The 24,591-nt window shown below is 47.0% G+C and overlaps 1 protein-coding gene across 4 annotated transcripts in view; it reads left to right on the top strand.

The window, feature by feature from the left end:
* Window positions 1-24,591, top strand: part of ARMC9 (armadillo repeat containing 9) — a 188,728-nt gene that overhangs the window by 40,644 nt on the left and 123,493 nt on the right. For all 4 annotated transcript variants that reach the window (XM_010362003.2, XM_030916894.1, XM_030916895.1 and 1 more), the window contains exons 9-12: window positions 1,088-1,186; window positions 17,774-17,808; window positions 20,157-20,268; window positions 23,793-23,885. In XM_010362003.2, the coding sequence (XP_010360305.2) occupies window positions 1,088-1,186; window positions 17,774-17,808; window positions 20,157-20,268; window positions 23,793-23,885 (339 nt within the window). The remainder of the gene's footprint in view (window positions 1-1,087; window positions 1,187-17,773; window positions 17,809-20,156; window positions 20,269-23,792; window positions 23,886-24,591) is intronic.

Genomic DNA, 24,591 nt, shown 5'->3' with positions numbered 1-24,591 from the left:
TCTAGTGGATAGGCAGGAGGCCCAGGAGGAGAGAAAAGGGCCCAGCCCTTTCCAGCTCCGCAGGGGTGGAGTAGCCCTGCTTCCCATGCAGGCTGGGGGGATGGCCTTCCTCCCATGCAAGGGTATGAGCAAGGGGTGGGAAAGCAGCCGCTTCTACTGCCATGTGGAAGTTTCCCCTGGTGGAATCATGAAGATGTGGAAGAGGAGGCTCTTTTCCAATTATCATGCGTAAAAAAAAGTGTGGAAGGTTGTATACTTTTTAATAGTCGTTATCTGCAGGGATTGGTTTGTGGGGGAAGGGTGGGATTCAGGAGAGGTTGTGGTACTTGTACATTGAAATGAGCATACATTATTTTTCTAAGAAGAAAATAGATGAAAAAAATTCCAAGGTGACCACTTTCGATGTTGTATGTCAGTCCTGCATTCTCGTAGCTGGTGAGAGAGGCACAAGAGATGCTAAAGGAGAATGCAGGATCCAGCAGCATTGATGGCAACAGCAGCTTGGCCACACATGGTCAAGCACTGGATAGTTGATTAAAAGTGTTTCCATCACTCATTCAGCAAGCACTGGCTGAGCCACCTGTCATGTGCCAGAGATATCTGTGACCTCATTTACCTGCTCACTGCAACTGTTACAATAAAGGTGTGGAAAGTGAGAGGCAGAGCTGTTGGTCTTCTCGAGTCCAGGACTTGAGCCCTGATCTTCAGATATGAAGCTTGGCTCTCTTTCCCCCACATTATGGTTGTCCAGTGACTTTGTTGTTTATTTGTAATTTACCAAAATGGTTTAGGATCTGTTTATTCTACATGACAGTGGAGATAGCTGAAGTGGAGTTAGATAATTTGCGTCTGATGTCTCATGAGCACACCTGCAGTGTGTTAGCACCTTGTTCTGTCAGGGCCAGTGCTTTCTCTCCTCCCAGGAACTCTGATGTTAAAGGAAATGATTATTTTTCTAGCTTATATATCTCATCATCGTGCCTTACAGAAAGCTGTTGAGAGACCACTCTAATAATTGCCAGCGTGCCTCAGGTGTCCCTCGGTGAATTTCATGCCGTCACCAGATGTCTTTGTGTCCTCCTTGCAGATCACCCCTGAATACCTCCAGAGCGTCTGTGTCCGCCTGTTCAGTAACCAGATGCGGCAGAGCCTGGCACACAGTGTGGACTTCACGAGGCCTGGGACGGTGAGGCTCTGCGCTCAGGGCAGGGTGCCTATGGTCTATCCCCCCAAATTTAAAAAGAATGTAACTTTAAAAATAGCCTCAGAAAATAACGTGCCAAAGACTACATTTAAGCTGCCTTTGGAAGTCTAGAAACTCGTAGAAGGAAAATAAATCTGTTTTAGAAGAAGGTACAGCTGAAAGCTGGCCTCCTAGGGAGAGTGAGGAGAGAGGCATGTTCTGCTACCAGTTGCAGCCACTCAGTGGGGGCTCCCAGGGTTGAGATCAGTAGGAATGGATGGAAACTTTATTCTCCTTTTTTAATAGCATTGCCATGATGGAAGTTGTGTGGTCTAAAGCAGGGGCACTTTTTTCCCCCTAACTTTACTTGGAATAATTGCAAAATTACAAAAGTAGCACAAAGGACACTGGTATACCTTTTACCCAGATTCACCAACTGTTAGCATTGGCCCCTTCCTTTGTTGTGTCTCTACACATACGTGAATATGCACACATAGGCACACAATCTGTTTTCTGAACTATTTGAAGATAAATTGTATATATTATGACTCTTTACTCCTAAATACTTCAGTGTGTATTTCTTAAGGTTAGGAATATTCTCTCATATAACTATACAGTTACCAACTTCAGTAAGTTTAACATTGATACAGCCTTCTTATCTATTGTCCATTTTCCAATTTTGGTAGTTGAGTCAACAATGTCCTTCATTGCATTTCCTGTCCTCTGGTCATCTAGGGTCAGTTGTCACATTGAGTTGGCGCAGCTCCTAGCCTCTTCTAATCTCGAACATTTCCTCAGCCTTTCTTTGAGTTACATGACATTAACATATTAGAAGAGTATAATTTTCCCCCTTTAAAAAAAATAGAACATTTCGCTGGGTGCGGTGGCCCATGCCTATAATATCAGCACTTTGGGAGGCCAAGGGGGTGCAGATCACCTGAGATCAGGAGTTCAAGACCAGCCTGGCCAACATGGTGAAACCCCATCTCTACTAAAAATACAAAAACTAGCTGGGCGTTGTGGCGGTCGCCTGTAGTCCCAGCTACTCGGAAGGCTGAGGCAGGAGAATCGCTTGAACCCGGGAGGCAGAGGTTGCAGTGAGCTGAGATTGTGCCATTGCACTCCAGCGTGGGGGACAAGAATGAGACTTCATCTCAAAAGAAAAAAAAAAAAAAGAACATTTTTCCTTTTGTGTTTGATGTTTCCTTGTAATCAGAGTCAAGTTCCCTGAATCACCTACGCCAAATGTGACCTCAGTGATCGTGTGTCCTCCTTAGGCTAGCACACCTGGAGGCCCATGGTTTTGAGGCAGGCATTCTTCACCAGGGGAGACACCAGTGTCTCTCGAACTCTTCAAAGTACAGGAACCCACAGGCCAGGAGCTCACGCCAACCTGCTGCCGCATTTGCAGGCTGGGTGAGTGAAGCCAGCTGTATAGATTTGTTGTTGTTGTTTTTTTTTTTTTTTTTGAGACGGAGGAGTCTGGCTGTATAGATTTGGAATGAGGCTCTGTGTGATCCTGAGGCACCCATGTGGGTCAGAGCCACAGCTTTTAAATAAGGGTTTGCACATTAATGTAATACTAGAGTCTTAATAAACAGAAGCCTTTTTTTTTTAGTATTTTAAAGAAAATTTATACCCTACCTAATTTTCAAGTAGATTTGAAGAAGTTTATTATAATATGAGAAAATGTAAATATGAGAAACGAGAAGATGGAAAATAAAAATAAGTAAAGAAATTGTGGTTATGGCTGGGCGCGGTGGCTCAAGCCTGTAATCCCAGCACTTTGGGAGGCCGAGACGGGCGGATCACGAGGTCAGGAGATCGAGACCATCCTGGCTAACACGGTGAAACCCCGTCTCTACTAAAAACTACAAAAAACTAGCCGGGCGAGGTAGCGGCGCCTGTAGTCCCAGCTACTTGGGAGGCTGAGGCAGGAGAATGGCGTGAACCCGGGAGGCGGAGCTTGCAGTGAGCTGAGATCCGGCCACAGCACTCCAGCCCGGGTGACAGAGCGAGACTCCGTCTCAAAAAAAAAAAAAAAAAAGAAACTGTGGTTAAAGGAAAATAAGGGTGGGAAAAATAAAAGTAAGCAAGGGCTAAGACTGGTACAAAAAATGTGTGCTGCAAGTTGTTCCTCCGGAAAGGTGGGCTGCAGATTAGGCTCTGAGCTTTCTAGCAGTCTATGCAAAGAGGGAAACATGAGCAGTTGTATGATTCCCAGTGCTTATAAAGCAGGAGAGGGCAGTTACATAACTTTTATTATGTAACATTTCCTGTATCCAAAACAACATATGTGCTGCATATGCAGGCTAGGAACCATGACAATAAAACAAACACCCACAAGTCTGCCACATGTGGCCCGAAATAGACCATTTCCGTGCTGCTAAAGTTTTCTACCCTTCAGACTTCTTCCAAGTAGGTGTATTACTTATATAATTTAAAAACAAGTTTAAATGTTTTTTTTTTTTTTAAACTGGATGGTCAGATAACTGCTTCACATAGTTATTCCTGGTGCTAAGACCCGGGGATAGTCTCTTGAGTCAGCAGTTTCTATGGATCTTCATAGAAAGCACGTAGTCATGTGCTGAAGAGCAGGCGGCCTTGACCACTTCCTCTCAGCCTACCAGAAATATCTCAGAATGGCTGGCTCTGTCAGCTGTTCCACACACGTGGACAGACAGATGGTAGAAGCAGAGTCTTTGGGACATGGCTGCGGTGATTTTAGCATGCCGAAATCTTAGAGAATCAGCCATTTTTAAAAGGTCAGTAAAGTCACCATTGGATATGCAAGTCTTAGAAAAGTAACTTCCTCATGACCCCTCCAGAAGAAGGACTTTAAGCCACATCCCCGAGAATATGGCTGACCCTCTGTCTACTGTCCAGTTAACATTCGGACAGTTAGGACGCAGAGTGTGCTTACCGAAAATTGTGGCTTTCTCATAGCAATTAGCATGGCAGGATCTGTGTCTACTAGGAGCACTCCTTTCATCCTCCTTCCCATTTATTTGTTAATTAATCAAAGGTTTAGTGTTTTCTAGGTTCAGTTTATAAAATCCGATTATATCTTTTTTTTTTTTTTGAGACAGAGTCTCACAATGTTGCCCGGGCTGGAGTACAGTGGCACAATCTCAGCTCACTGCAAGCTTCGCCTTCCGCGTTCACACCATTCTTCTGCCTCAGCCTCCCGAGTAGCTGGGACTACAGGTGTCCGCCACCACACCCGGCTAATTTTTTTGTATTTTTAGTAGAGACGAAGTTTCACGGGATGGTCTCGATCTCCTGACCTCGTGATCCGCCTGTCTCGGCCTCCCAAAGTGCTGGGATTACAGGCATGAGCCACCATGCCCAGCCGTTGTATCTTATATATACAAGCCATCCTTATATTCCCATCTTCTATAGAAGAAGTGACGTATCCAGTTTATTTAAAACTGATGTTGGGGCCGGGGGCGGTGGCTCAAGCCTGTAATCCCAGCACTTTGGGAGGCTGAGACGGGCGGATCACGAGGTCAGGAGATCGAGACCATCCTGCTAACACAGTGAAACCCCATCTCTACTAAAAAATACAAAAAACTAGCCGGGCGAGGTGGCGGGCGCCTGTAGTCCCAGCTACTCAGGAGGCTGAGGCAGGAGAATGGCGTGAACCCGGGAGGCAGAGCTTGCAGTGAGCTGAGATCCGACCACTGCACTCCAGCCTGGGCGACAGAGCGAGACTCCGTCTCAAAAAAAAAACACACACACACAAAAAAACTGATGGTAGGACACAATGGTGCACACCTGTAATCCCAACACTGGGAGTCCAAGGCGGGCAGATTGCTTGAGCCCAGGAGTTCGAGGCCGGTCTGGGCAGCATGGTGAAAACCCATCTCTACAGAAAATACAAAAATTAGACTAGGCGTAGTGGCTCAAGCCTATAATCCCAGCACTTTGGGAGGTCGAGGCAGGCGGATCACAAGGTCAGGAGATTGAGACCATCCTGGCTAACACGGTCAAACCTCGTCTCTACTAAAAATACAAAAAAATTAGCCAGGCGTAGTGGCGGGCGCCTGTAGTCCCAGTTACTTGGGAGGCTGAGGCAGGAGAATGGTGTGAACCTGGGAGGCGGAGCTTGCAGTGAGCTGAGATCATTCCACTGCACTCCAGCCTGGGCGACAGAGCAAGACTCCATCTCAGAAAAAGAAGAAAATGAGCTGGGCTTGGTGGTGTGCGGCTATAACCCCAGCTACTCAGGAGGCTGAGGTGGGAGGATCACTTGAGCTCAGGAGTGGAGGCTGCAGCAAGAGATCGCACCACTGCACTCCAGCCTGGGTGACAGAGTGAGAACCTGTCTTAAAAGAAAGAAAAAACTGATGACATGTTATTAAGCACAGTTTAAAAGGGAGCAGGGGTATGACATAACTGGTTATCCCACAAGAAGTTATCAATGCCATCTGTCAGGAGACAGTCCCACCACCCCTGACTATTACATTAGCAGCAAAATACAGACTCTGTGTAACCACTGGAAACCAGGGGAGGGAGGATGAGTTATGTTTAGCTTAGTGATACCATTCTCCTTCTACTGAATCATTGACTTAGGAACACACAATAAAAGCTGCAAAAATTCTAGCCGATTTCTCTAACAAAATGATGAAAAGCGGATGGGGGGTCATTGTCAAAATATAAAAGAATATTGTTGGCCGGGTGCGGTGGCTCAAGCCTGTAATCCCAGCACTTTGGGAGGCCGAGACGGGCGGATCACGAGGTTAGGAGATCGAGACCATCCTGGCTAACACAGTGAAACCCCGTCTCTACTAAAAAAATACAAAAAACTAGCCGGGCGAGGTGGCGGGCGCCCCAGCTACTCAGGAGGCTGAAGCAGGAGAATGGCGTGAACCTGGGAGGCAGAGCTTGCAGTGAGCTGAGATCCGGCCACTGCACTTCAGCCTGGGCAACAGAGTGAGACTCCATCTCAAAAAAAAAAAAGAATATTGTTGTTGACTATGCATGCATATATAAAGTTGATTTATGATATCTGTCTCGAGTTCAGATTTACAATGTGTGAAGAAGGAAATTAAGAAACAGTTTAGATGTAACGTCCAGTGACTGGACTGATAGGATTTAGTATTTGGAAGGAGAAGATTGCTTGCTTTTTTAATAATTTTTTTAAGGGGATAAATTCTACTCTAGGGCCCAACAGAAGACCATCAATTTCAAGATAAATACGTGGCACAGATCAGCCTCCTTCACGGAGCGGTCTCGGGTCAGCTGGCCGTCAGGTGCTCTGTTGAGCTTGAGTGTTACTGCTAATTACGTACTGTAAAGGAGTTTGGCTGGGCCCTGCCACAAAGCCGTTGGTGTCTATAAAGTTTGGTACATTTGATACTGGTTTTTATATCTGGCAGTTAACAAGAATCTGGGCTTCTACCAACTTACTCGCTGTTCAGAATTCAAAAGGGCCCTTAAATAGAGCCCCTCTTTCCCCCTGAGTTCTGAACTGATTGAAATATAGGACAAAAGAGGAAAGGAAAATGGAGCTGAAAATATCCCTGTTGGTACTGACAAAGCTTATATTGGAGAATGTGGATCTTTTTTTTTTTTTTTTACAGAGTCTTGCTCTGTTACCCAGGCTAGAGTACATTGGCACGATCAGGGGTCACTGCTGCCTTGACCTCCTGGGCTCAAGTGATCCTCCCACCTCAGCTTCCTGAGTACCTGGGACTATAGGCCTGCACCATCATGTCCAGCTAATTTTTATTTTTTATTTTTGTAGAGATGAGGTCTCACTATGTTGCCCAGGCTGGTCTCAAACTCCTGGGCTCAAGCAGTCCTCCCACTTTGACCTCCCAAAATGATGGGATGGGATCACACCCAAAATGATGGATGTGAGCCACCACACTTGGCTGAGAATGTGGATTTTGTTTGTAGGCAGGTGGGGTCCTACTCTTGTGCCTGGGAATTACAGAAGCGTTCTTGCACAGTCCTGGACAGCTCTGGCCAAGCCTAGCCCACTGCCATTGCTGTGGCTGCCATGAGGGCGGCACGGAGGAGCGGAGTTGACACGTCTTCTCTGGTAGGCTCTGCCCAGAGCAGAAGAGGACAGGCAGGGCAGTGATGCCAGCTCTGCCCCTGCCTCACAAGTCCTGGTAGTCACCCCTCTCTGGAGAGGAAGGCTCCCACCAACAGAGCACCTCACAATAGAAACACCACAAGAGGAAAGAAGTGTGGTTCTGCCCTCACCTAGTTCACACCCAGGTAGCTGTGTTCAGAAAGCTGCCCATGTTATCAAAGCTGGCACAGGTATCTAGGCACTCCCAGAGGGTTTATAATGACGGGATTCATTTCTTTGAGGCAAGAGCTGTCCCAGGTGGCCTTTTTAGTTTGACTCCATGTATTGCTGTTCCAACCCATTTATCTTACTGTAGTCCTTACCTTATCAGAGCCTGTGGCTTGCTGGAATAGGAGAGAAATCAGATTTTATATTATCATCAACTTAGTGATAAGAAGTAAGGGAAAAACTTACCCCTCAGGGCACAAGAGGCTGAGTTTTTTGTTTTCTAAGATTACGCAAGTCTCGCAGGTGTGTTTGTTTGCAGGGAACGCAGTGCTAGGCTGTTCCTGGATGACATTCTGCTGTCGGGGTTTCTGTTGTGGTTTTGCCCGTGGCAGAGCAGTTCCCTGGCTGTGATCTATTGAAAGTCAGCCCTGGGCACCAGGGGTTAGCGTTAAGGTTAGGGCTAGCGTTACACAAATGTGTTAGCTAGAAAGTGTACCATTTTATCTGTAAATGGAACAAAACTCATCTCCTCCCTTCGCTCAGCGCATCCTGCCCTCCCGTGGGAACCTGTTGCCTGTGTTTCATATGCATCCTTCTAGAGCCTTTAAGCATATATCATTAATTTTTACTTATGTGTATATTTTCTTTATCTGTTAGAGTTCTAATTTGAGAACAGCATTCCTCCATCAGACGGTTAGGTGGCTTTTCTGTTTTCTGCTGTTTCTAGTGGTGTAGTACACATTTTTCCTGCCAGGAGCAGTTGAAAGTGCCTTGATTGGTCTTTCTCTTCTTCACCCCCTCTTCCCCCTGGGCAAACGTGAATGCAGAGACCCTGGAGAAAAGGTGTGCCACGAAGGGGGGCCGTTCCACCCCACACCAAGCCTCTGCCCTAAGGGCAGGACAGGAGTGGGTAGAAGGGAGGCTGACCAGGAGCCAGAGTCTGGTGCCAACTCTTAAGGTAGAAATTCGAGCTCCTGTCCCCTGGGTGAGTCCCACATCCCACCTAGTGGCACCTCTGGGTTTGTGGATTCCTTGGATGGGGAGGTTTCCGTTTAAATGCATCCTTATTTAGAAAGATGGCCCATTTGAGAATGAATGCTCTTTTTCTTCAGTGACTCCAGATAAGGCCCCATTGGAAATAAAAGTTAAAACACTTTATTTATTTGGCTTTTATTTTAGGCTCAGCAGGTACATGTGCAGGTTTGTTACATGAGTAAATTACATGTCGCTGGGATTTGGGGTACAGCTGATCTCATCACCCAGGTAGTGAGCACAATCCTGAGAGTTAGTTTTCAAACCTTGCCCCTCCCATCCTCCCCCTGCCAATAGTTCCCGGTATCTGTTATTCTGATCTTTGTGTCCTTGAGTGCTCAGTGTTTAGCTTCCACTTAGAAGTGACAGCATGTGGTATTTGGTTTTCTTTTCCCATGTTAATTCGCTTAGGATGATGGCCTCCAGCTACATTCATGTTGCTACAAAGGCCATGCTTTTGTTCTTTTTTATGGTTTCATAGTATTCCATTGTATATATGTACCACATTGTCTTTATCCAGTTCATGCTGATGGGCACTTGGGTTGATTCCATGGCTTTGCTATTGTGAATAGTGCTGCCATGAACATATGAGTACATATGTCTTTTTCGTAGAACGATTTATTTTCTTTTGCGTATAGTATTGCTGGGTCAAATGGTAGTTCTGTTTGAAGTTCTGGAGAAACCTCCAAACTGCTTTTCACAGGGGCTAATTTACATTCCCACCAACACATACAAAGATTTTTTTGTTTTTGAGACAAGGTCTTGCTTTGTCGCCCAGGCTCACTGCAGCTTTGACCTCCTGGGCTCAGGTGCTCCTCCTGCCTTAAGTCTCCCAAGCAGCTGGGACTACAGACACACGCCACCACACTCGGCTAATTTAAAAAAATTTTTTTGTAGAGACAGGGTCTCACTTTGTTGCCCAGGCTGGTCTTGAACTCCTGGCCTCAAACACTCCTCCCACCTTGGCCTCCCAAGGTGCTGGAATTATAAGCGTGAGCCAACATGCCCAGCCTTGTGATTTTAATTTGCATTAAAATGGTTTTGATTTTGTGATAGATGCTATAGCATTAAATGTAAAAAGGCCCAGGACATGTGGCTCTGTAAGGCACCTGCTTCCACCTCAGCCATCTTTGTCAGCAGCTTCCTGTTATGTGGCTTGTGGCTCTGGCCTGAAGCTCAGCATCTTCAGCCCTTGCCTTATCCCCAGTGTGATTTTCTTACATCTTGGCAAATGCCTATGCTTTCCCCCACATTGCCGCCATGTGTCCAGGCCATCTTACTTGGTGTGACGCCCTGTGTATTGAGGAGTCTCCCAGCCAGCACCCCTGACCCTGCTATACCTTGTATACCAATGCCTGTCGCATACCCAGACCAACCTGGTGATGAGAGGGTTTAACAACTTTGTAGGTTGGGTGCGGTGGCTCACGCCTGTAATCCCAACACTTTGGGAGGCCGAGGCAGGCAGATTACTTGAGGTCAGGCATTTGAGACCAGCCTGGCCAGCATGACGAAACCCCATCTCTACTGATTAGCCGAGTGTGGTGGCACACACCTGTAATCCCAGCTACTTGGGAGGCTGAGGCACGAGAATCACTTGAACTTGGGAGACAGAGGTTGCAGTGAGCTGAGATCACGCCACTGCACTCCAGCCTGGGCAACAGAGCAAGGCTCTGTCTCGAAGAAGAAAACACCTTTGTATTAATAATTCAACCAGTGGGTAGAGCTGTGACCGGCCATCAGCTGAGACCTTTCCGGAGCTCCAAACCCAGATTTCCTGGCCTCCCCATGAATGACAGGTTCACCAGATTTGTGTCCAAATCGGGCTCAACTTTTCCTCCACACAGGTGGTCTCCCCTCCTGAATTTCCTATCTCAGTGAAAGACACTCCAGGGAACACCTGGGAAGCCTCAGGTTTTTCTATGTCCTTTGCCTGGTTATGGGATCGGAAAGAGCTTCCTCCCTTCCTGCCCACGTTGCTGTTGTTTTTGTGTGTGTTTAGGCTCTCCATAGTTCTCTCCTGGCTTAATGTCACATTTCCTAATTGGTCTTAAAGCTCTTACCTTACTGGTCATTTGTCACATGGGACCTGAAGTGGCCTTTCTGGTTGTGTCTTGTTTATTTGTACCCTTCGTGTTCCAGGAAGGACTCAGATGTCTTACAGGCATCCGATCATATTACCCTCTTGCTCAACACCGTCATCACCTTAGGGTGAAGTGGTTTTCATCTTGTGCAAGCGTCCCTTCTTGTTAAAAAGCTGGCAAGGCCAGATGCAGTGGCTCACACTTGTAATCCAAGCACTTTGGGAGGCAGAGGCAGGCGGATCACAAGGTCAGGAGTTCGAGACCAGCCTGACCAATATGGTGAAACCCCGCCTCTACTAAAAATACAAAAATTAGCCAGGCATGGTGGCGTGCACCTGTAATCCTGGCTACTCAGGAGGCTGAGGCAGAAGAAGCGCTTGAACCCAGGAGGCAGAGGTTGCAGTGAGCCGAGATCATGCCACTACACTCCAGCCTGGGCAACAGAATGAGACTCCGTCTCAAAAAAAAAAAAAAAAAAAAAAAAGAGTGGGCCATAGCAGCCTCTTCCCCATCTGATGGGGATGTGCCTCTGGCTTGGGCCTCCATCGCCTCTCCAGTCCCCTGACTGACGTATTGCTTCAAGGGTTCCATTGTGGGCATTTGAACCTCTGTTAAGGTCAAGGGGCCCTACCTTCCTTACCCACATGCACCCTGCACAGCCTGCCCAGCCACAGTGCTCTGTTAGTCCATGTGAGTAGGGAGAGAAGAAGGGGTTGGCAGAAATGGCCTCATCTTCGGGGGCTCACTGGTAGCCTCTGCTGGGGTCTAGCCCCGACACTTACTTTCTGCCCCTCACTGGCCCACGCACCCGTGCCCCATCCTGCTGCTATCTCTACTTAGAGCAGCATTTTCCAAAGCCTATGCCCACAAATGCCCATCCCGCAGGATTTCCCTGCCCCACAGCCAAACAGCCTGGGAGTTAATAAGCTTGTGAACTGCCGTACAGTGAGATTCCCAGCACAGCAGCACAACATGAGACTCCCAAGAAGTCCCACGGGAGAACTGTTACCCTTGCTGAACCCAGTCAGTCTCCAGTTAGGTTGGACCCAGGAACACTTTCCTTACCTGACACCTCCTGCTGGTTTCTCTTAGAAAGTCCCCATCCTGCTAGTCACCAAGAGCTGTCCCAGGCTTGGTGTGGCTCCACTGCCCACCTACCCACATCATGACACCAGCCAGAGGGAGCAGCTGCTCTGGGAGGCAGGCCCCAGGCCCTCCTGTGGCTGAGAGGGGATGGATGGAGGCAGAAATGCAGCTGTTTCACCTTGGCTTAGGTAGACATTTATCCATCCTACCCAAAGATTCCAGAGAACCTAGAAGGGAGCCTGGCACAAGGCAAGTGCTCAGTGAGTAATTGATAGGTTGCTACATTAGTTGTTCCACTGTTCTTCACCAGCACCCTAAAAAGGGTTGCCCCTGCATTTGACCCAGCCTTCTTCAGATGGGAGAACACCACCCACCCGTGCACACCTCCACGGGAGGGAGACCACCACCCACCCGTGCACACCTCCACGGACGGGAGACCACCATGTGCATTCGCAGGTCCATTGTGATTGGGAGCACAGTCCTTTTTCTGATGCCCCAGGCCTGTTAGGCCTTTCCCTGGGCTCTCAGCCTGAAATCCTAGAAATCAGACAGCACTCAGTTGGGCTGGAGTGGGCTGCAGTCAGAGCTTCCGTGGCAGGGGGAGTCCACCCTGTATTCAGAACCCATTGTTAGCTCAGTGAAGGAAATTTTTCTGACTGTGATTGGTGATCCTGACTGTGATGGATGGTTTTGGGGCTTGTGATTGTTGATGTCTTTGTTGTAGGGCTGTCTGTTGCACTGTAGGTTGGTTAGCAGCATTCTTGGCCATCCTCCATTAGATGCCAGTAGCGCTACTCCCACTTTTAACAACCCAAAATGTCTCCAAACATTGTCAGATATCCCCTGTGGGCAAAATCACTCACAGCTGAGAAGCACTAGAGGGAAAGGAAACATGGCTAGTGCACAGTGTGGAAAATGCTGCCACGCACGCTGCGGAGAACTCGGGATGCTGAGGGAAATCAGGGCCAGCCCATGCTCCCAGAGGGGAGGGTAGATGGTGAGGCTGGAGATGGTCCCTGAGAACATGGAAGGCCAGGGAAGATTGGAGCTATCCTGGAGGATGGGGAGTGAAAGAGGCTGAAGGGAGCGAGGGGCCACCAAGGAGAGGAACTGGTGACTGGAACCTTGAGGGGGCCTGAGATGAGACTGAGCAGATGCGATTTTTACAAAGACCCCTGTGCTGAGTGTAGAAAGAGGGCTGGAGGAGAGACCTGAAGCAGGGCAAATGCGGGTTTGGGACCCAACTGCCTCATAAGATTCTTGTTCTAGGGGAAGTTGCTCAGCCCCTGTGTTTGTGCATCTGAAAGTGGAAATGACAGTGCATGAAATGAGTTAATATGTGTAAAGTCCTTGCAATGGTGTGCCTGGTGACTAGTGAGCCCTCCATAAATATCAGTGAGTACATCCTTATTAAGCTAACATGGTAGTTCAAAGGAGAGAAGAAGTCCTGAACGAAGCCCCTGGCACAGGGATTAGAGAGAAGGTAGCAGCTGTAGGATGGAATCAGTAGGACCTGATACTTTGGGGCATGTAGAGAGTGAGGAGGCCGCTCCTTTCCTTTCCTTTCCTTTCCTTTCCTTTCCTTTCCTTTCCTTTCCTTTCCTTTCCTTTTTCCTTTCCTTTTTCCTTTCCTTTTTCCTTTCCTTTTTCCTTTCCTTTCCTTTCCTTTTTCCTTTCCTTTTTCCTTTCCTTTTTCCTTTCCTTTTTCCTTTCCTTTTTCCTTTCCTTTTTCCTTTCCTTTTTCCTTTTCCTTTTTCCTTTCCTTTTTCCTTTCCTTTTTCCTTTCCTTTTTCCTTTCCTTTTTCCTTTCCTTTCCTTTCCTTTCCTTTCCTTTCTCCTTTTTTCTCTTCTCTTCTCTTCTCTTTTCTCTTTTCTTTTCTCTTCTCTTGTCTCTTCTGTCTTGTCTCTTCTCTTCTCTTCTCTTCTTTTCGAGATGGAGTCTGGCTCTGTCGCCCAGGGTGGAGTGCAGCAGTGTGATCTCTGCTCACTGTAACCTCCGCCTCCCAGATTCAAGCGATTCTCCTGCCTCAGTCTCCCAAGTAGCTGGGATCACAGGCATGAGCCACTGCTCCCATCCATGCTAATATTTTAGGATGGCTGTGTCCTTACTTGACCCATATGACTTGTTATCTTAGCTTCTTGGTCTCTGTAATGTGTTAAATGAATAATTTTTTTCTTTTTTGATATAAGGTCTCACTCTGTTGCCCAGGCTGGAGTGCAATGGTGTGATCTTGGCTCACTACAGCCTCAACCTCCTAGGCTGAAGCAATCCTCTCACCTCAGCCTCCCGAGTAACTGGGACCCCAGGCACACGCCATCACGCCCCGCTAATTTTTTTTTTTTTTTAGAGATAGGGTTTCATCATGTTGCTCTGGCTGGTCTCAGACTCCTGGGCTCAAGTGATCCTCCTGCCTCAGCCTCCCAAAGTGTTGGGAGTACAGGCGTGAACCTCTGCCCAGCTAGATGAATAATTTAGATGACATTTCAAACTTGCTTTCTAAACTCACTATTTAAGCCAACAACAGGAATAGGTAATTTCTTTATTAAAACAATCAAGGGTTAAAAAGTATAAAAACATATATGCATGATCTGAGCCATTTTTTAAATTTAAATTTAAATTTTGTTTGTTTTTTTGAGATGGAATTTTGCTCTGTCACCCAGGCTGGAGTGCAGTGGTGTGATCATAGCTCACTGCAAGCTCCGCCTCCTGGGTTCAAGTGATTCTCCTGCCTCAGCCTCCCGAGTAGCTGTGACTACAGGTGTGCACCACCATACCCAGCTAATTCTTTGTATTTTTAATAGAGATGGAGTGTCACCATGTTGGCCACGCTGGTCTGGAACTCCTGACCTCAAGTGATTTGCCCGCCTCAGCCTCCCAAAGTGCTGGGTTTACAGGCTGGGGCCACTGTGCCTGGCTGATCTGCACCGTTTAAAAGTGGTGCTTGGCTGGGCACGGTTTGACTGGGTTGAACCCGGTAGGCAGAGGTTGCAGTGAGCTGAGATCGTGCCACTGCACTCCAGACTGGGTGACAGAGCGAGACTATGTCTCAAAAAAAAAAAAAGTTATGGACCAGAGTTGGGTTTCTCCAAGTTTATTGTGCAGGCATGTCCGCTGGGGACCTGGCTGAAGTGCAGGTTCTGGTTCAGGAGGTCTGGGACGGTACCCAAAATTCTGCATTTTCAATGAGATCTGGATGATGCTGCTTGTCTGAGGAGCACACTTTGAGTAGCAGGGGGCTGCAGAGTCCAGAAATAAACCTAAGGAAAGTTGTATACCTAGCAGACAATGGAGGTAGGAAAGGGGTGGTTTATTTCATGGGTCACGGAGTCAGATGCTGTTAGGGCTAGGAAGTGTGTGAAGCAGCTGGTGTCAGGCTGTAGGGAGCTCTGGGGCCTGAAGATGATGTTTCTTCCACCTTAGTGTTCACATTCAAATTTAAAAAGGAAGAACAAAAAGGAGGTGAAGAAAAAGAGAGGGAGGAAGCAAGATGTACTGATGGAAGCATTTTGAGGTGCTACTGGATGGCCTGGGTGGGACTTACATGGCGCAGCATAACTGGCTCTCAGGGAACAAGAAAACAAAGTTGCATGCATCACTCACACCGCAGAGGAAAACAGCATGAACTCCAGAAGGATGAAATCTCTAAACGTAAAAAATAAAGCTATGAAAATGTTAGAAGAATTGAGAGAATGTGTGTATCACCTTGAGGTAGGTAGACCTTCTGAAGCAGGACTGAAATCCATGAAAACAATCTGGTATCACATAAGGCATGAAGGCAAAGTCAAAAAGCCGGTCATGTCTATGAAAAATAATGGGCAATATCACTAAAATTTAAGAAAGTAAACTGTTTTCGGCCGGGTGCGGTGGCTCACGCCTGTAATCCCAGCACTTTGGGAGGCCGAGGCAGGCGGATCACAAGGTCAGGAGATCGAGACCATCCTGGCTAACATGGTGAAACCCCGTCTCTACTAAAAATACAAAAAATAGCCGGGCGTGGTGGCGGGCGCCTATAGTCCCAGCTACTCGGGAGGCTGAGGCAGGAGAATGGCGTGAACCTGGGAGGCGGAGCTTGCAGTGAGCCGAGATTGCGCCACTGCACTCCAATCTGGGCCACAGAGCGAGACTCCATCTCAAAAAAAAAAAAAAAAAAAAAGAAAATAAACTCTTTTCTACCCATCGAATTGATGGAAGTTTTAGAATGATAGGATCCAGTACTGATAATGAAAAAGGAAAGCTCTTTCAGTGCGGGACGTCTGGCAATGTTTATCAGAATTGAAACTCACATACCCTTAGATCTAGATTTTGCAAGTCTAGCTTAGCTCACAAAACAAAATATCAGTAAGTACAAGCATGATGATGCACACCCATAATCCCAGCTACTCTGGAGGCTGACGCGGGAGGATTGCTTGAGCCCAGGAGTTCAAGACCAGTCTGGGCAATATAGTGAGACCCTATCTGTAAAAAAAAAAATAAAAAATTAAGTATCATTAAATGACAATAACATTTTTAACAAGGCTTTTGTAATTTCATGCATGCAAAGAGGGGAGAATCATAAAATGTGTCCCCAAGTGACCATCACCCAGCTTGATCAATAAATGGCATTTCACTAGTCTTGCTTTCTTTCTTCTCTACTTATTCCCTGCCCCCACCCTGGAGTTCTTTAAAATCCAATTCCAAACATGTCATGTCACCTGTAAATTATTCAATATACATCTCTAACTGATCAGAGACTTTAATGTACAAACACATAGCCACAACACCAAATACAGTTAACACTAATTCCTTGGTATCTAATACCAGTCCACTCCATATTCAGATTTCCCTAATTTTCTCAAAATACCTTTTTACACTTGGTTTATTTGAGTCAGTTCAAACAAGCACCACACACTGTATCTGCTTATATGTTTCTCAAATGTATTTTAGTACATACATAATACAGCACTGCCTATAGTGGCAAAAAGACACACACGCATACACAATAAATGGGACAAGAATCTCTGTAAAGTAGGCAATGATTTTGCCTATAGACAGGATCAGAATTATAAGAGAGTGGGGTGGAAGAGGGGTTGTTAATGTTTTTTAAACACCTCTAGAATGTTTGACTTGGTACAAAGTGCACATTTTTATACTTGAAGAGAAAATGTTAATAAAGAAAAAGCCAGAATAATATAATGATTTCATATTGCTTTTGTTCTTCATAATGTATTTAACTAGGCAGCTTGAAATGCCCATGGGAGTTTGGTCAGGGAGAACCCATCGTTTTCTTTTCTTTTTTGTTTTTTTGAGACAGAGTTTCGCTCTTGTTGCCCAGGCCGGAGTGCAATAGTGTGATCTCGGCTCGCCACAACCCCTGCCTCCTGGGTTCAAGCGATTCTCCTACCTCAGCCTCCCGAGTAGCTGGGATTACAGACATGCGCCACCACACTCGGCTAATTTTGTATTTTCAGTAGAGACAGGAACCCATCGTTTTCTATAGAGGTTTTTTTTTTTTTTTTTGGTTGTTTGCTTTTGTTTTTTTCTAAAGAAAATAAAATAATCAAAGAATGGTTACACCATAGGCAGAGCAGCCTCTACAGAGTTTTGCTTGGAGTGATGTGACATCAAACCAGGGCTGGGTAGGCTGTGAGCTGGATCAGTGGTGTGTAACTTTAGTTTGGGTTGATTTTTACATCATGTGTGACTTTGGTTGGTGAATCCTGGCGGATTAAAACTTTGCACATTTGGGCCGGGCGCAGTGGCTCACGCCTATAATCCCAGCACTTTGGGAGTCCGAGGTGGACGGATCACGAGGTCAGGAGATCGAGACCATCCTGGCTAACACAGTGAAACCCCATCTCTACTAAAAATACAAAACAAAATTAGCCAGGTGTGGTGGCGGGCGCCTGTAATCCCAGCTACTCGGGAGGCTGAGGCAGGAGAATGGCGGGAACCCGGGAGGCGGAGCTTGCAGTGAGCCGAGATTGGGCCACTGCACTCTAGCCTGAACGGCAGAGCAAGACTCCGTCTCAAAAAAAAAAAAAAAAAAAAAAAACCTAACTTGCACATCTGTTGATTACATGCTATTAGGGTGATTTGGGATCCGTGCATTGCTATCAGTGTTTAACACCATCTGTTTTCTTCTGTCCTCTTCCCCCCAGGCATCCACCATGTTACGAGCCTCCTTGGCACCCGTGTAAGTAACTACTCTTAGGAATTTTTATTAAGGAGAACAGCAATGTGTAAAACGGGAATTCAAAATGTCTTTAATAAACACTCCACAGCCTAGCTTAGAGGAATGCCTTTGAGCTAGAGCTACATGTGAATATTAAAGGAAATACGAGTACTTATAAGTAATGTTGTTAAACTAGAATTATCTTTTATTGCATGTGTGTGTTTTGTTTTTTTTTTGAGATGGAGTTTCGCTCTTGTTGCCCAGGCTGGAGTGCAGTGGCGCAATCTCAGCTCACTGCAACCTCCGCCTCCTGGGTTCCAGCGATTGTCCTGCCTCAGCCTCCCGATTATAGGCGTATGCTACCACGCCCGGCTAATTTTGTATTTTTATTAGAGACAGGGTTTCTCCATGTTGGTCAGGCTGGTCTCGAACACCCAACCACAAGTGATCCACCCGCTTTGATCTCCCAAAGTGCTGGGATTATAGATGTGAGCCACCGTGCCCAGCCATCTTATATTGTTAATTCTATTCTTTTGGTAAGGAAGCCTCATACGAAAAAAACTGTAGAATTGTTCATATGGTATTGTATAGAAATAAATTTAATCTACTATCATAGTGCAATCCACAGAGTGTTGCACTGTCTGAATTTGTGTTGTCTGCTGGTTCACACTGTGATCAGGGCCATGGGCAGCCCTGTGTATGCCTGAGCGCTCCTGTCCTGATGAGTTGGGCTGCCCCCCTTGGGAGTGTCTGATGCTGTGGTGGCAAGGGAGTTGAGAACCTTTGACTTGGACATGAGGACCAGGGTGGCTTCTGGGACCCTCTGAGCCAGCTTTGCGGGGGAGGAGGGGAAGATAGGGGTGCTGTGTGATTCCTCACAGCATCCTCCTCCCTCAGCCGTGCCTGAGTCTGACCTTGACCCCACGCTTTATTCTCTCCTACCACTTCGGCAACAGTGTCACTGCACAGACTGCTAGGGTTAAAAGCCCACTCCTGCTACCCTCCCTGGGACCAGGAATTACTTATTTAATTTCTTTGTGCCTCAGTTCCTCACTTATAAAAGAGGAGAATCATAGTAATTCTATTTTAGGATTGTTGTGAGGATCAAAATTAGTTAATACATGTACAACACTTAGCATTTGGCGTAATACTATAGTATTACACCAAAATGAGGAAACCATCATTAATACGATACTATAAACTAGACTGCAAAGCTCATTTAGTTTCACCAGTTTTTCCATGCCCTCTAATCTCCTTTTCTACAATAAAACAACAACAAAACAAAGCATGAAGACACTTGTTTTAGCAACAAGGAAGCTGAGGTGATTCCTTTGGTTTCTGGCTGACCGAAAGTGAGTGGCGGGGCAGTCTGAGCTGTGTGAATCTGAAATCCGAGGTCTCTCCTCACTGAAACCTGGCTCCCCAGAGGTCTTTGCAGTCTCCCTGAGGAGGGTCTGCAAATTGTCCTACAACCCATCTCCTGCCTATGTTCCCATGCTGCTTCCTGACCACACCGTCTACCTCCTCAGAGGGCTGAGCCACCCACCTAATTACTCTTTTTTTCTTTTTTTTCTTTTTTTTTTTGAGACAGAGTCTTGCTGTGTCTTGCCTAGGCCGGAGTACAGTGGTGCAATCTCAGCTCACTGCAGCCTCCATCTCCTGGGTTCAAGCGATTCTTCTGTCTCAGCCTCCCGAGTAGCTGGGACTACAGGCGTGTGTCACTATGCCTGGCTAATTTTGTGTAGAGATGGGGTTTTACCACGTTGGCCAGGCTGGTCTCGAACTCCTGACCTTAGGTGATCCATCTGCCTAGGCCTCCCAAAGTGCTGGGATTACAGGCATGAGCCAACATGCCCGGCCTCTGCCTACTTACTCTTCACACTTGTTTTCTGACTGTCGTTCATATTCCCCCAGTCCAGTCGCTCAGGCTTGAGGGGAACACTGGCTTCAGGTGTTTAGGTAGAACTGTTGGGGCCTACTGATGCTAATTGTCTTTGAACTGTATCCAGAATTCTAAACAGAACTTCGGTGGAAAGTCAAGATGCCCCCAAGGTGATTTCCTCCCCATCCTAGGGAGGTCTGGCTGAAGGTGAATGTAGGGGTTTCTAAATCTGTTCAGACAAAAACTCCTTGTTTTAGGAAAAATGTTAAACAGAACCTAAGTCCATCCAACAGAACAGGCAGAGCTGAGCTGGTTGAAGCTGAGGTAGGAGCCTAGAACCCAGCCCGCCCTCCAGGTGGAAGCCGGGAGGTCTTGCTGGGAGCCAGGGGAACAGCAGGCTCTAGCTCGGGGGTCTTGATGCTCAGGAGGTGTAACGAACATGCCCTTTTGCCCTTTTCTTTCTCTTTGAACTTGTGTTGCTGAGTAGGAAATTGAAGGATGTCCCATTACTGCCCTCCTTGGATTATGAGAAACTGAAGAAGGATTTGATTTTGGGGAGTGACCGCTTGAAAGCCTTCTTGTTGCAGGCTCTACGCTGGGTAGGTACCTTTGTCTTAAAGTTAGAAAACAAAACCAAACCAGTGCTGATTTCTTGGCTGGCTACCTTGCTTGTATCTTTTAAACCATCTTCCAGAAATCATTCTTTCCCGCTGTCTGCTGACACCAAGAACGGAAGTCAAAAGCCACTTCTGAAGATAGCCTGGGCCTCCTTTGAGAAACTCCTATATTACGGCAATTGTGATGTAATGAGTTAGGTAAATGAATTTCAAGGCCTGAGAGACTGCACCTGCGTGTAGCCCTTTCCTGGCCATGAGCCCCACTCTACTTGGGGGGCCCGCGTATGAGTGCATGGAGTCAGGGTTGCCCACAGTCCCACAGAGGTTCTGTATTCAGGCACTGCCGTGTGGGCACCCTGGAGAGGCGCCAAGGAAAGAACTCCTGCTCACAAGGCCTAAAGGAAGTGGCCTGGTCCCCATCGTTACTTTTCTCCCTAGTGTTCAGATTGAGTGCAGTTGAAGTCAGCAATTGATTCTCAAGCTTTTTAGTGTCAGACCCCTTTCCACTCTCAAAAATTACTGAGGACCTCAGAGAGCTTTCATTTATGTGAATTTTGTCTACCAATATTTACAGCATTTGAAATTAAAACTGAGAGGATTTACCTGGGCATGGTGGCTCAAGCCTGTAATCCCAGCATACTGGGAGGCCAAGACAGGTGGATCACCTGAGGTCAGGAGTTCAAGACCATCCTGGCCAACATGGCAAAACCCCATCTCTACTAAAAATACAAAAAATTAGCCAGGCATGGTGGCAGGTGCCTGTAGTCCCAGCTACTCAGGAGACTGAGGCAGGAGAATTGCTTGAACCCGGAAGGCAGAGGTTCCAGTGAGCCAAGATCACACCACTTCACTCCAGCCTGGGCGACAGAGTGAGACCCCATCTCAAAAAAAAACAAAAAACAGCAAACGCTGAAGATTTGAAATATATGTTTATTAATTCATTTAAAATGAGCAATAATGAATGACATGTTAACATAAATAACATTTTTTGTGATGAATGCTACTTTCCAAACAACAACAAAATTATGAGAAAAGCAGCATTGTTCTGCAGTTGTCTTTAATGTCTGGCTTGATGGAAGACAGGTGGATTCTTATATCTGCTTTGTGTTTGATTGTCAGTGTCACACTTCATATAGCCTCCCAGAGATCATAAAAAAGGCATTGTCATATCTTAGTATTATGAAAATTGTGACCTTGCAGACCCCCTAAAGGGCTTAGGGGACCTCTCAGGGTTCTCTGGACCACACTCTGAGAACTGCTGACTAAAGCCAACACTGATTGAGCCAGCAGTTCTTTAACTGAACAGTCCATTCTAATTCATTAGCATCAGACACCTTCATGGACCCCCGAATTTCAAGGTATCTTGGCATAAGGATCCTTAACAATTTCCCATCTGTGGATAGAAACAGTTCTCACATGGCCAGGCACAGTGGCTCAAGCCTGTAATCCCAGCACTTTGGGAGGCCGAGACGGGCGGATCACGAGGTCAGGAGATCGAGACCATCCTGGCGAACACGGTGAAACCCCGTCTCTACTAAAAATACAAAAAACTAGCCGGGCGAGGTGGCGGGTGCCTGTAGTCCCAGCTACTTGGGAGGCTGAGGCAGGAGAATGGCGTGAACCTGGGAGGCGGAGCTTGCAGTGAGCTGAGATCTGGCCACTGCACCCCAGCCTGGGCAACAGAGCAAGACTTCGTCTCAAAAACAAAAAAAAACAAAAAAAGGAACAGTTCTCACTTGCATGCTTCTATGATAGTGCTTCCTGAAGTATGTCTTGAGGACTTGAACGACGTATCCAGGATCCACAGGAAGAGTCCTATGGACAAGCAGTGATGTCTGCTCTGGTTTTGTTTGGGTCAGGACTAGAGTGGGTGGGGCAGCATGAGTCATCCACAGTGGCCATCTCCTCCCTGGCCATTTGCGTCTCTCTGCTCAAGCTCTCAAACTCATCTTTTATGCAGCTCTTGGTTTACTGACACTGCACTTCCTCTCAGTCCGTGCTACTCCTGAGCCTCTTGCTGAGACAAGGTATTCCTTTGCTGAGAGAGTGACATCCTCACAGAATAACCAGGAAAGGTGAACAGGTTTCTAATGTTTTTGTCTGTGTCCCTCTCCAGTGCCCCCACCCGGCTTCTTGCCCCTGCTTCAAACTCAGTGAACTCAACAGAAGGGTAGCAGCACCCCAGTGTGACATTCCAGGCACACCCTGGCCATGATGGTCACATCTGTTGGCAGTGCCTGCTCTGGAGGCCTTCCCGGCTCTCCTTCCAGCCCAGGGCGTCTGATGCTTTGGCCTGTGCTCTTGCCCATGCTAAGAACCAGCATATTCCTTGCACATCCATCTTCTCTTTGGCTAGAAGCAGGGCTTACAGCCTCAGGATTTTTATCTAGTAGGGTTTTCCTGAAAGAACAAGGATATTTGTTCACTCTGTTACATGCTTTTTCATATCCCACCTCACACCTGTACACACCCATGTGCACACATACACACAGCCATTATACTAGCTCTGTGGACATTGCATAAATTTTTACTTATAGCAGCATGACAGACTTATTGCTTTCTAAAATCTACAAAATTCTAGCCAGCTACCTCTACACTCGTGTGCACGTACGCACACATGCACACACACGCATAGGCACATGCACTGTATCACTCTGTCATTCCCTATAGGATAGGATAGAGTGAATTTGTTGGCAGAGCATGCATTCAGAGTGCTCGACAGCCAGCCCTGGGCCCCTCCCACTGAGCCCACGCCACTGTGCCCTGTATTGTACTTCCCTGAGCTAGACCTCACTTCCCTATCCCCCACCATACTCACGTTCCCCTGTGCTGGTTATTAGGCAGCATTTCCTGCAGGGGCCAGCTTCTGAGCCCCTTTATACAAGAAATGCTTCTCTGGGCATGGATGAGCTCTTCCATATCTGCACACTTGCAGTCTGAGCATTTTGCTGCGTCACTTCTCTGAAGAGTTCACATGTATAAATTGGCTCCCTGTGTCACCCATTAAGAAGCACATGATAGGTTCTTTTTTTTTTTTTTGAGACGGAGTCTTGCTCTGTCACACAGGCTGGAGTGCAGTGGCGTGATCTTGGCTCACTGCAAGCTCTGCCTCCTGGGTTCACGTCATTCTCCTGCCACAGCCTCCCAAGTAGCTGGGATTACAGGCACCTACCACCACACCCAGCTAATTTTTTTGTATTTTTAGTAGAGATGGGGTTTCCTCGTGTTAGCCAGGATGGTCTCAATCTCCTGACCTTTTGATCCACCTGCCTCGGCCTCCCAAAGTGCTGGGATTACAGGCGTGAGCCACCGCGCCCGGCCCACATCAAAGTTTCTTGTTTTGGTTGGCCGGTTAACTTGCCACCACCTCCCCAGCTGAATATTACTTACTCTGTTTGCTTAAATGTGTAGTTACTGATAACTGCCATTTAAAACACGCCTGCTATGTGAAACTTTTCTCCATGGTAAGACTTAGGTCTTGCTGCTTTTGTTTCTCCTTGCTCCAGCGCTTGACCACATCCCATCCTGGAGAGCAGAGGGAGACGGTTCTGCAGGCCTACATCAGCAACGACCTCTTGGACTGTCATAGCCACAACCAGGTCGGTAAGAGGTGGGCCAGATCCCGGCCACGGCCTTCAATTCTAGGGAATGAGCTCAGTAGATGAGGGAAGCTTTAATTTGTATACACATTTTCAGCATTGTAACTTTATGTCAGCCTTGAGCTCATGAGGTCTTTTGCTCACCCTAGGCATTGGCCTACTTTTCGCTTCTAGTGAAAAGTTCTAAACAAGTTAGAACTGCTTGATTCATCATCTCTGGAGCTCTTTTCTGCCGTTTTTCCTTTTCTCAAATTCCCAGCTCTTTACCTCACCTCACTGCTTGCCATGAGTCCTAAAAACTGAATATGACTTTGGAGGGACAAGGTAAATAAATCCAGGTTGTTTACATCTGGGCCTGACGAAAAATGTCTTGAACACAGTACTTACGTGCAGTTTTGGACCAGATAGGTCTACTGATCCTGTGGGAAAAGTATGAGATTTGGGGTAAAATAAACTGGCTTTCAAACCTCTGCTCTACCACTCATTAGCCAGGTCACCATAAGCAAGTTACTCAGTCTCAGGCACCCCCTCATCTGGGCAAGGAGTTAACGCCTGCCTCGGGAGGTTGTTGGGATGATTACATACAGTCATGTGTGGAAAGTCCTTAGCCCCATGCCTGGCACCAGGTAGTCACTACATGGTCTTTCTCTTCTGTCCTTGCCTCTCCTGTCTGTATCTGCACCAATCTTCACTGGACAGGAGGAGG

Source organism: Rhinopithecus roxellana, chromosome 14 (assembly GCF_007565055.1).
Source record: "Rhinopithecus roxellana isolate Shanxi Qingling chromosome 14, ASM756505v1, whole genome shotgun sequence".
Lineage (NCBI taxonomy): Eukaryota > Metazoa > Chordata > Mammalia > Primates > Cercopithecidae > Rhinopithecus > Rhinopithecus roxellana.
The sequence above is the reverse complement of the archived record's forward strand: the minus strand, read 5'-3'. Positions and strand labels throughout refer to the sequence as shown.